At 36.9% G+C, this 12,520-nt stretch overlaps 1 protein-coding gene across 1 annotated transcript in view; it reads left to right on the top strand.

Moving 5' to 3' along the window:
* aldh4a1 (aldehyde dehydrogenase 4 family, member A1) overlaps nucleotides 1–12,520 on the top strand; it is a 33,021-nt gene that overhangs the window by 13,076 nt on the left and 7,425 nt on the right. Inside the window, exons 8-11 of the mRNA XM_072245463.1 lie at nucleotides 819–1,006; nucleotides 4,431–4,504; nucleotides 9,571–9,767; nucleotides 12,227–12,274. Of these exons, the coding sequence (XP_072101564.1) occupies nucleotides 819–1,006; nucleotides 4,431–4,504; nucleotides 9,571–9,767; nucleotides 12,227–12,274 (507 nt within the window). The remainder of the gene's footprint in view (nucleotides 1–818; nucleotides 1,007–4,430; nucleotides 4,505–9,570; nucleotides 9,768–12,226; nucleotides 12,275–12,520) is intronic.

The raw sequence follows: 12,520 nt of genomic DNA on the forward strand, positions 1-12,520 counted from the left end.
TCTACTATCTCCAGGCCTGTTTCTTTGCCAACCCAGGTGCATCTAATTTGGCCCTGAGGTGTTTTTTTTTCCATTTGTAAATATTTCCAACCTTGGATATTTTGTTTACATTGTATTTACTTTATTTCATTTGGAATTCATGACACAAGAAGGCTAGATGCTTTAGAACAGAAGTTTCCAAACTGGGGTCCATGGACCCCTTGCTTCATGATATTTATTGGTCCACAGCATTAAAAAGGTTGGGATCTCTGCTTTAGAAGCTCTTTTCAGATAATGGTATTGGGAAAGTGTTAGCACATTTGAAAATACATATTTGACTCAGTTGCCATAAGATGGATAGGAACCTGTCTTAGTGTTCCCTTTCAAATGTGAAGGGTACTTGGTGCCCATGGGGATTAGACCCTCACTAGGCAGAGTACAGTTTGGTGGTTTCTTGATGTGGTGTTTTGTGTGTATGGGTGATATATAGCACTTCATTGTCTCATAGTTGTGCATATTTCTATAGATACCACATACATTTCTTCCCTGATGATTCAAGTTTAATTGTCAACTGAAAATTTGACTATATTCACTTGCAAAGACAAGAACATCACTCAACAAAAATAACAGGACAGTAATAGAAGGGATCACAACCATTTTCTCTAAAATCAGTAGAATTGTTTGTTTCATGTGATAACAAATGTGACTAGTTTATACCACTTGAGCTGTACCCTCTGTTCCAGGTTTTGTGATGCTTTTTTGTTGGGAACTACACTTTATTCTGTAATGCTGTTTTGGTAATAGCATGAATTTTAAGCAATATGATAATGTAATTTCAGGGTAATGTGGTGGTCTGGAAACCCAGCGACACTGCTATGGCTGCTAGTTATAATGTGTATGAAATACTTCTTGAAGCTGGACTTCCACCAAATGTCATTCAGTTTGTGCCAGCTGATGGGCCACTATTTGGAGAAACCATTACAAAGTCTGAGCACTTGGCAGGAATCAATTTCACTGGCAGTGTCCCGTAAGTATTCACAAACTTATTTATTGGATGCTTCACATAAATGTTGAAATTATTTAAGGAGATACTGGGACAGGTGACTTAAAGCTTAATTAAAGAGAGGGTTTATAAGGAGCTGTTTAGGAGAGCAGACAAAAATGAGGAAGACTGAGCTTTAGCACATGGCAGTTGAAAGCAAGTCCATAAATGTGAGAGATTCTGCAGATGCTGGAAATCTCTAGCAACAGACTGACAATGCTGAAGGAACAAAGCAAGTCAGCCAGCCTCTATGATCGGGAATAAACATTCGATGTTTCGGGCCAAGACCCTTCATCAAGCTCTGAGTCTCTTGTGTTTGGGAAATAATGTTGTGTGATGTAAATTTGAGGTTAAGAACTTGAAAATTAGAATTTCTCAGTGAAAAACAAATGCAGATCAAAGAACACAATCATTATGCGTGGGATGACATCATGTGAGGCATGAAGTGGAAAAGTGTTCTTAATAAAATAAAGTTGATGGTAGCCAATTATAGTTCCATCTGTGCTGGGAATATAATTGTCATATCAATGTAGTTGCAGCAGTTGTGAATTGAGGACATAAGTGTTAGACAACATGGAGTTTGATAGCAAGGTTGTAAGTCACTTATTTGAAGTTTTGTGAAGGGAGGTTAAAAAGAACTAAGGGAAAATCTTGAAGCTGTGAGCTATAATTGCCTACAATTGAGAACACAAAGACACACCAAGGTTAAAAGTGCAGTCATGAATATATGGTGTGGGGGGGGGAGCTATCATTTCATCCAAATTAATTTTGACAAGAATTGTTAAAGTTTCTTAAATTAAATATTCTTGGTAAGATAATGAAGTTAAGTTGTTAAGTGTTTCCATCAAATGAAAGTCTGTGGCTTGATATTTTTGATCTTTAGAAATTATTTGGGATAAGTAACTGGAGAGTAGGAAGTGATTAGAAGTGGGAATTGGCAAAATGAAAACTATATGGTCATTAACTTGGTCAGCTGGATTAAAGATGGAAAAGAAATGATCTGACTAAAATTAACTCTCCAAGAAAAATTAACAATGAGAGTAAGAGATCAGTACCAAAGCTAAAGGAAGTTATGGAAATTAATAAAAATGTGATGGGTCATGAGAAAGGAAAGACTAAAAGAAATATATAAATGACTATTGTCACTTTCAAAGATGAACTGAACCATGTGGCTCATGTACCTGGGGATGTGTGATGGGTCTAGAGCAAGTGAAACTGGGTGAAGATCTGTCTTATTGGGAATGTAGAGGAAGAAACTATAGCACCTGAGTTGGTAGTGTCACAAATTTTAAGAGACAGACATTATTTCTCTCCAGTATAAATAACCCTGGAGTACCAGCTGAAAGAAGTGATGACCATTGATTCATATAAGTTGAGTAAAATCCATTGAAGTATTGGTGGCTCAGTTGTGTACTAGATATGTGCAAGTCTATATACTCATTGGACAGGGGAACGTGAGGTGAACTACTTTACTCAGAGGGTAGTGAGAGTGTGGAATGAACTTTCAGCAGAAGTGGTGGATGTGAGTTCAGTTTTTAACATTTAAAAGAAATGTGGATAAGTACGTGATGGGAGGGCTGTGGTTCAAGTGCAAGTTGATGGGACTAGGCAAAATAATTGTTTTGCATGGACTGGAGAAGCTGAATATGCTGTAATGTTCTGTGATTCTATGCACTTGGAGTGCTAATAAGGTGCCTCAGCCAAGGAAGATAAAGAGTTTTATATGGAGGTGTGGATATGAATGGAGAAGTGCTTGAGCATTTAGCTGCCAAACTGCTGTGAATGGAAGTTTAAGGTCAGATTGGTTGCTTGAAAGTGTAGTTGTTAGTAAACTTTTCCAGGAGCGTTGAAGGAATAATTTAGTTCTGAAAATGTCTTAACTACTCAGATAAAGGGAAAATCTTATGTTGCCTGAAATATTTACGAATGATGTTGGAACTGAGAACTAAATTACTGTTATAAAAAATGGAAAATTGTATAAAGGTAAAAAGGATTTTAGGGAGGGGAACTGCAGAAATTGATGTTAAAACACCAGATTGAGGTATTTGTATTCTGGTACAACACATGCGAAATGCTGGAGGAACTCAGCAAGTCAAGCAGCATCTATAGAAGGGAATAAACAGTTAACATTTCAGGCCAAGCCCCTTCATCAAAACTGGAAAGGAAAGGAGTAGAAGCCAGAATAAGCAAGTTGGGGGAGGGGAAGGATTACAAACTGGTGATAGTTGAGATGAGGGAGAGGGAGGGTGGTTGAGTGGGGGAGAGCAGTGAAGTAAGAAGCTGGGTAGTGATATGTGGAAGAGGTACTCTGGGCTTGAAACAAATATAGATTAGAACCAGTATTTGATTATTTATCTGACCTTGTCTGCTGATTACAACATGGGTCCAGAGTGTGGTGACTGATTATTCAACGGAGTAAAGAATTAACCAAATAGAAACATAGAAAAGCTACAGCACAATACAAGCCCTTTGGCTCACAATGCTGTGCTGAACAAATACATATAGACAATCATTGATTTTTTTTGTTACAGAATTAACTTGAAAGTGAATACAATTTAGTAATCTAAGGTTAACTGTGGATGGTAGAAATGGATTTTGACATTTTAATATTTTTAGGTTTTGAAGAGACAGTATAACAAAGGATATGTTTCTTCACATCATTTCCCAAGGGTTAGGTATTCCAAAATTTTAAACATCTGATGTAAACAAGTGTAACAAGATTGGTGAAGGAAGTTAGACTTACTTTGTATTTAAATTGCAAAACATTTAGAAATGATGTATCTCCGGAATCGATAGTGACTCAATTTTTGATACCTCATAAAAATAAGCAATTGTCTCATGGAATGCGCTTCAGAGTTAAAGGGTGTCACGTTTACAGGTGCCTTAGAGTTAAAGGACAATATTCTAGAAAACATGCAGAAATAATAGCTCCATTTTAAAGTTGTACCTTATTCTTTCAAAATCAGTGTACTTTGTTTTAAATAAAGTAACAGCTAGAAAGCAGAACTGGAACGTACAGGCTAAGGGATAAAGAATTGAACTGCCATAGCAGCACTAGTATTGACATGATGTAATCACATTAGTGCAAGTTTATCTAGTTCTGATTACAATGCTACTTCTGAGGTTGCTTTTACCTTACCAGTTTTGGGTTCTGTATTCAGATCATTATAACTCTGTTCTAAGTTTCTTTTACTTCTATTTGCCAGTTATCTTGTATCTGTTCCTTCTTGCTGCCAAACACACAGAAACTGGATATTTGAATTTTTCTTTCAAACCTAACTTTAAACCATTTTTCTTAAGATTATTTTTGTTATTTGATGTGACATGTTAAATGTTTCTTACTATATTTCTAGAACTATGAAAAATTATTTGGCATATTTTTGTAACTTGTATAGTTCTCCTTTTCCAGAACATTTAAACATCTTTGGAAGCAAGTGTCTGCAAATCTGGATAAGTACCGTTGTTTTCCCCGCCTATCTGGAGGTAAGAACATTTCTCCTTAATTCAGACCAGCAATCCTTTGAAGCATTCTATGTAAATAGACATTACTAAATATCTTCATTTTGTTTTTGATATCCTGCTTTAAGTTGTAGTTATAATGTCTATTAAGTAAATTATGGAAACTGATCTGGTGCTGACAAAAGGAAAGTTTGTGCAAGGAAAATTCTGAAGAAAGTGGCCATATACATTTGTTGTGAATAGTTCCAAACCATTTTCTTTCCTCTCCGGCATAATATTGCCTGACATTTTACAAGGGTAATGTTGAAGCTTTGGTTCATTACATACCGCTTAGAGCATAATAGCCTTTATAGAAAGAACAACCTATTGACAGATGAGGAACAACTCTAAAGAGAAATATTATGAAAGCTCACAAATGTAAAAAAAAATTGCTGTAGAATAATGCTCCAAATATTGGTATGACTCTTTAAATAAAAATGCATCAGGAAGGAAACTACAACTGGAAATGGCAGACGAGTTGAACAGGTACTTTGGATCTGTCTTCACTAGGGAAGACACAAACAATCTCCCAGATGTAATAGTGGCCGGAGGACCTAGGGTAACGGAGGAACTGAAGGAGATTCACATTAGGCAAAAAATAGTGTTGGATAGACTGATGGGACTGAAGGCTGATCAATCCCCAGGGCCTGATGGTCTGTACCCCAGGGTACTTAAAGGGGTGGCTCTAGAAATTGTGGACACATTGGTAATTATTTTCCAATGTTCTATAGATTCAGGATCAGTTCCTGAGGACTGGAGAGTAGCTAATGTTATCCTGCTTTTTAAGAAAAGAGGGAGAAAGAAATCAGGGAATTATAGACCAGTTATCCTGACATCAGTGGTGGGGAAGATGCTGGAATCAAGTATAAAGGATGAAATAGTGGCACATTTGGATAGCAGTAACAGGACTGGTCCGAGTCAGCATGGATTTACAAAGGGGAAATCATGCTTGACTAATATTCTGGAATTTTTTGAGGATGTAACCAATGTTCCCTCTAATTTTTAGTAGTCAGTGTGCGCAAAAATATTATGTTTAAATTTTTTTCTTCTGACAAAAGTATGTGCACGCTGAATGCATACATGGCACAGTTTATGTAGGTTTACAAAATATTTGACATAAAACTGTACAGAATAACAATAAAATAAAATAATATACATATTTAAGCTACTCAGTTATTTTTTCTCCTCTTGTCTTTGGCATTTACCCATTCTTTGTAAACTCTATCTAGACTAATAGAACTTCCATCCAATTGATAGCTTTTGATTCTCATTAACATATCCAAATGACATTCACCTAAACGGTTTCTCAGCTTGTTTTTGAGTTGATTCGTTAGGCTAAAACCTCACTCACAGTCCACACTAGATGCAAGAAAGGTTCCCTCAATGTCCATCAACTGTGCAAGGTCGCAAAACCGTTCATTTTGAAGTACAGATGCCACTTTGAGCAAAGTTTGAAATTGGTTTGGATTTAATTTTTTCTTGCAAGGAAAATTTGAAATCATTAAACTGTCTAACCATTACAATATTTTCAGCTAGAAAATCATGATATTTTAGACATAAGGCATAAACTTGTTCATCGCCAAATGTGAAGTCACAATCTGCAATTGCGGAGAAATCAAAAGCTGACCATTCTTGTACCTCAAAGTTGATCTCTGGGTTTGATTGTTTTCGCTCTCCCTCATCTGCACTCACCCGTAACATGCATAGCACTCCTGTAACAGGTAATGACGGGTTCTGTTGCCTGAGCTTTTGTACACCGTCCAAATGCAATTTACCGTCAAATGACGCTTTAAAAAAGTCAAGTTTCCAAATATCATCCCATTTCTTTCCACTAGCAAATTCTCCAACAACTTTCGCATCACGACAATACAAACAGATAACCCCAGTTTCAGAATCCTACATAAATATTTCTCGCAGCTGAACGTTCATGACCTCATGAGCTTTCGGTGTAGCAGTTTCTACTATTTTGTTAAGCCACTGAACTTTAAACAGATTTGCAGTTCTTTTGCGCTTCACGCCCTTCGCTTCTTTTGAATTCGACATAGTGAATCAATATTTTTTTCCAATAAAAACTTAGTAAGCTATCTACAGGAATTGAAACAGATCTTTGTAAACTTTACGATATGAACACTGTCCACCAAAGCTGGCTGCCGCCGTGATGCAGCTGTACAAACCGAAACAGGAAAGGTGAGGTGACGTAAATTAGTGACGTGCATTGTGGTATTTGAAAAACTGACTAACTAGTTAACAGAAACAGCTAAAAGATTATTTTCAATAAGTATAATTATTAATTACATTATTTTAGGTAACCTTTTGTGCGCACATTAATTTCCTTTGTGCACTGGTTGAAAAATGTGTGTGTGTGTGCACACGCACACAGGTTAGAGGGAACTATGGATGTAACTATGAAAATGGACAAGGGAGAGCCAGTGGATGTAGTGTACCTGGACTTTCAGAAAGCCTTTGGTAAGGTCCCACATAGGAGATTAGTGGGCAAAATTAGAGCACATGGTATTGGGGGTAGGGTACTGACATGGATAGAAAATTGGTTGGCAGACAAGAAACAGAGTAGGGATTAATGGGTCTCTTTCAGAATGGCAGGCGGTGACTACTGGGGTACTGCAAGGCTCGGTGCTGGGACCGCAGCTATTTACAATATACATTAATGATTTAGATGAAGGGATTAAAAGTAACATTAGCAAATTTGCAGATGACACAAAGCTGGGTGGCAGTGTGAAATGTGCAGAGGATGACTTGGACAGGTTGAACGAGTGGGCAGATGCAGATTAATGTGGATAAATGTGAGGTTATCCACTTTGGTGGCAAGAGCAGGAAGGCAGATTACTATTTGAATGGTGTCAAGTTAGGAAAAGGGGAAGTACAACGAGATCTTGGTGTCCTTGTTCGTCAGTCACTGAAAGTAAGCATGCAGGTACAGCAGGCAGTGAAGAAAGCTAATGGCATATTGGCCTTCATAACAAGGGGAGTTGAGTATAGGAGCAAAGAGGTCTTTCTGCAGTTGTACAGGGCCCTGGTGAGACCACACCTGGAGTATTGTGTGCAGTTTTGGTCTCCAAATTTGAGGAAGGGCATTCTAGCTATTAAGGGAGTGTAGCGGAGGTTCACGAGGTTAATTCCTGGGATGGTGGAACTGTCATATGTTGAAAGATTGGAGCGACTGGGATTGTATACACTGGAATTTAAAAGGATGAGAGGGGATCTGATTGAAACATATAAGACTATTAATGGATTGGACACTAGAGGCAGGAAACATGTTCCCGATGTTGGGGGAGTCCAGAACCAGAGGCCACAATTTGAGAATGAGGGGTAGGCCATTTAGAACGGAGTTGAGGAAAAACTTTTCATCCTGAGAGTTGTGGATCTGTGGAATGCTCTGCCTCAGAAGGCAGTGGAGGCCAATTCTCTGGATGCTTTCAAGAAAGAGTTAGATAGAGCTCTTAATGATAGCGGAGTCAAGGGATATGGGGAGAAAGCAGGAATGGGGTACTGATTGTGGGTGATCAGCCATGATCACAATGAATGGCGGTGCTGGCTTGAAGGGCCGAATGGCCTACTCCTGCACCTATTGTCTGTTGGAAGGAAGATTTTGTGAAAATTGTAAAGGAAATATATTGCAGTTGAGTCAACTTTAGAAGTGGTTAATTCAAAATTATGTACATTAATAGATAATATGCTCATTTGTTCAAAGCCAAGGAGTCTCTAATGACTTTATATTCCAAGTGATCAGTCACCAAATCTAAGGCCATAAAATTTTTACAGATATTTGCTGTGATTCATTTGTTATGCTCTGGACATTTTCTCCACAGGTTGTTCTCTTATGGAAGCACTTTCATATAGTATCCTTAGACTAATGTGAATTAAACAGTTACCAAGAACCAAAAACTTAAGCACCATTTCAGGACTTATACAGTTTAAAACAATACATAGACTCCCATTATTCCAAAGAAAAGTTGCACAGTTTCTACTCTGATGCTTTACCAGTTTGTTATAGATGTAAATCTGTGAACCGTAATTTGTCACATTCATTCTGGTCATGTTGTAAGCTTTATGCATACTGGAAAAGTATTTTTCACTGTTTCTCTGAGGCTTTTGGGAAGTGGTGGGAACCAGACCTGCTCATAGCCATCTTTGGAGCAACAAGCTCCCTATCCAAGCTCCCTTGGAGGGTCTGACGCCCTGAGCCAATAGGCTGGTCCTGGACTTATTTCATAATTTACTGGCATAATTTACATATTACTATTTAACTATTATGGTTCTATTATTATTTATTATTTATGGTGCAACTGTAACGAAAACCAATTTCCCCCGGGATCAATAAAGTATGACTATGATTATCTTCAGCCAACATGTATGAAAAAATGGCAGTATTATTTGGAATGGTGATTGCTAAGAAGTTAATCCTGCAAATGTGGAAAATGGACTCTGTGTCTAAGTACGATCTGTGGCTGAGAGAACTGGCAAATACATTTGGAGAGACTGAGACTGTGTAATGAGGACAGAGGGGACATCTTTGCAAGTATATGGGGCACTGTATTGGACTTTCTTACGGGGTGAGGACTGAGGTTTTTTGGTGTGGTGCACCTCTGCTGTGTATGTTTACTTTTACCTTTATATTTTTCTCACTTTTGCTGCTCAATATTTAATTTGATTTTGTTATGGTTGTGGTTTTTGTGGATGTGCTGTATTTTTTTGAGTTTTTTTTTGTTTGTAATAAATAAGAATAAATAATTTTTTAAAAAAGCATCATTTCAGGAACCTCTTGTGTTAAGAACCATTTTAAGAGAATGGCGGTGTTTTCCCTAATTCAACTTAGTTCCTTATCCTTGTTGCATTTTCTTTTGTAACTTTTACAAAAAGAGTTATAAATGGAAACCCCCTCAAATTTTAAACAGAGGTTGTGTCATGCTGCCAAGTTAGGGGATCAAAAGGTTTTAAGATTTTGCCTGAGTTGACTAACTGTTACCTATTGCTTAATCACATTGGTATGCTCAAAATCAAATGAATTTCTAAGGTAAACCTTGTTTTTACAGAATGTGGTGGTAAAAACTACCACTTTGTGCATAAATCAGCTGATGTTAGCAGTGTTATAAATGGTACCATTCGTTCTGCTTTTGAGTATGGAGGACAGAAATGTTCAGCGTGTTCAAGGTTGTATGTGCCTGATTCACTGTGGCCTGAAATAAAAAAGAATCTTCTGGAGGAGCAGAAGAACATAAAAGTGGGAAATGTAAGTAAGATTGAAATTAAAATACAGCCATCATGCAATTTTTAAAATGTATATTTCTGAATCCAAGGTGAAGGTATTTCTATATAGGCCTTAGGAGGGTTGAAAATGGGAATTAGGAATATGCTGTAAATTAGAAGGTGGTGATTAGATGAACTTCAGCATATATTTTGAAATGATTTGTATTATAGAAATAAAGGTGATTAGATAGCTTTAGCTTAATGATTTAAGTTAGTTTTTGGTTTTATTACAAGAAACAAATACATTCAGATACTTTATGGTGTAAATCAATGCAAATGCCACACATTTCATCTCCAATGTGCCGTCTTGAAAGAAACAGCATTTAGGCCGTATTACAGTTTTACTGATTTTTAATTTGAAAATGGAAGCTAATACATTAATCAATAATTAAAATCTACAGAAATATGATCTGTTTTGTTAGACAGTATTTTTGTTTTCCAGTGAATCTCATTGCATCCTAGAACCTGCAGTTGCTATTTTAATGTTAGCTTACACTTGTCAAGGATGATCATGACTTGCATGTGAATGGCATAGTTTCATTCCTATGATCTTCACAAATATGCAAATATTTAAAAGCAATTTTTAGGAAGATTCAAAATCCATTTGCATAATTATAGCTTGCTACAAAAAAAGGTCAGTGTTAAAATTGTAAAATCTTCTATTAGTAACAAATAAATGCAACAAAGTAACACTTTCAGCATGCTGCTTCCCACTATGCTTGCAAGTATACTGCACCTGATTGCAATCTTCAGTTGGCATCCGTGGGTATTATATGTGTATACACATTGAGTTATAATTAAATGACAGTCAGCAATGGGTTTTATTTTGCTGTGTGGCAGTGTGGTTTTAGTATGCAGCTTTTCTGGTATGAGCTTGCAATGTTGAGTAACTGCTCTCTGGTAAATTTCCATGCACTTGAATTGCTCAGAATGCTCTGAAACTAACCTACCAGAGATAGCTTTAGTCATACAATGTAGAGAGTTTCTTTGAGGATAGTTTTAAAAGTTCTAAGTGAACAATCACTTGTTTTTAACGTGCATAGAAAGCACGAGTATTAAATAGGTCATTTTAACCACAACAGCTCATTTTAATAAATGTGCTCCTAGAGTCAGTAATGTGAAGATGGAGGGAAAGAATAGGATGTACAGCAGCTGCTCGCATGCCAGGACTTGTAAGATCTCATCCACCAACTGGATTGTGTGTGTCAATAGATAATTGTAGCAAAGAAAACTGGTTATATTGGGGCCATGGACTTGAAAAGAAAACTTTTATTTTAAGTTAAAATAATTTGTATTCTTTTGTAAGTTCTGCTCCTTGCAAATTAGTTTTGCAGAGAAAGCCCAATGTAGGTGCTAAACTTGCCACACAAAATTAGAATACCATTTAGTGTGATGCTATCAAACAAATAACAACGTTTCAGTGTGGCCCTTTCCCACTAAAATCTGCCAATCCACACCAGTGCGAGCTCAGCAAGAAACCGTGGGGTGACATGCTGCAGAGTTGTTAATGTTTGTATGTCCCATCATATTGGTGTGATTGTGACATGTGGACATAGAGGCATAATCTTAGAAATTTAATTGCCACAAACCTTTGGCCAAGCTGAACACATTTGTCTTCAGTATGTGTAGCAAACAGAAGAGAGTATTATTAAAAAGAAAAATGGAAATAAGTCATTCAATTATTTGTGTTTTGGCATTCATTGATATTATGGCGATCTGCAGTTTATTTCCATTTAATTTTTGCAACCCTTTCTAACCAAGTTTTAGCAACACACATCAAAGTTGCTGGTGAATGCAGCAGGCCAGGCAGCATCTCTGGGAAGAGGTGCAGTCGACGTTTCAGGCCGAGACCCTTCGTCAGGATCCTGACAAAGGGTCTCGGCCTGAAACGTCGACTGCACCGCTTCCTAGAGATGCTGCCTGGCCTGCTGCGTTCACCAGCAACTTTGATGTGTGTTGCTTGAATTTCCAGAATCTGCAGAATTCCTATTGCTAACCAAGTTTTGTTCTTTTTCTCTGCACCCCAGTTCATACAGCTTTTTAGGGAGATTTCCAATTGTTTTCACATTGTATCAACTGTATAAACACTCACTAATTTTAAAGTAATTCTTTCTTTCAGACCTTGAAAAAGCAAATTTTCATTTTGTAAATTGCTGATAATCTGATTCTACTGCTAAACAGATGGTTGCCTTGTATGTAACTGAATTGATTTACAATTCTGGGATCTTTGTGTTTGAAATTACAATCCATTCAGATTATAATTTGGGACTATTGAAGTTGGTGTATGGGAATGGCTATACTGTTGATCTAAATAGAGCCTTGAAAGACAATGCAATATCAAATAGGTCTATGATATTTGTTACTTTGCAATGTACTTTCATTTTTTGAGATGTGAATTGAGTAAATTGGATTGTAATCTTTATTAATGTTTTTTTATTTTAGCCAGCTGAGGACTTCACAACATTCTTTTCAGCCGTTATTGATGACAAGGTAAAGAATGCCAGTAGTGATGTAATGTTTGGCTCCTCATTCAATTGGTGAAAAATTAAAATTAAGAAATGCTTGGTAAAACGCTACAGGCTATGTAGCATGGCTAACATTTCACAACTTAAAAAAAAATAAATTAGCCCAGATAACAGAAGGTTGGGAGGATAGTGAGTGAAATAATGTGGTCTTTAAGAGGTAGTTAGCTCCTTTGTGTAATATATTGCTAATGACTGTAATTTTATATAGTTT

This window comes from Mobula birostris, chromosome 27, assembly GCF_030028105.1.
Source record: "Mobula birostris isolate sMobBir1 chromosome 27, sMobBir1.hap1, whole genome shotgun sequence".
Classification (NCBI taxonomy): domain Eukaryota; kingdom Metazoa; phylum Chordata; class Chondrichthyes; order Myliobatiformes; family Myliobatidae; genus Mobula; species Mobula birostris.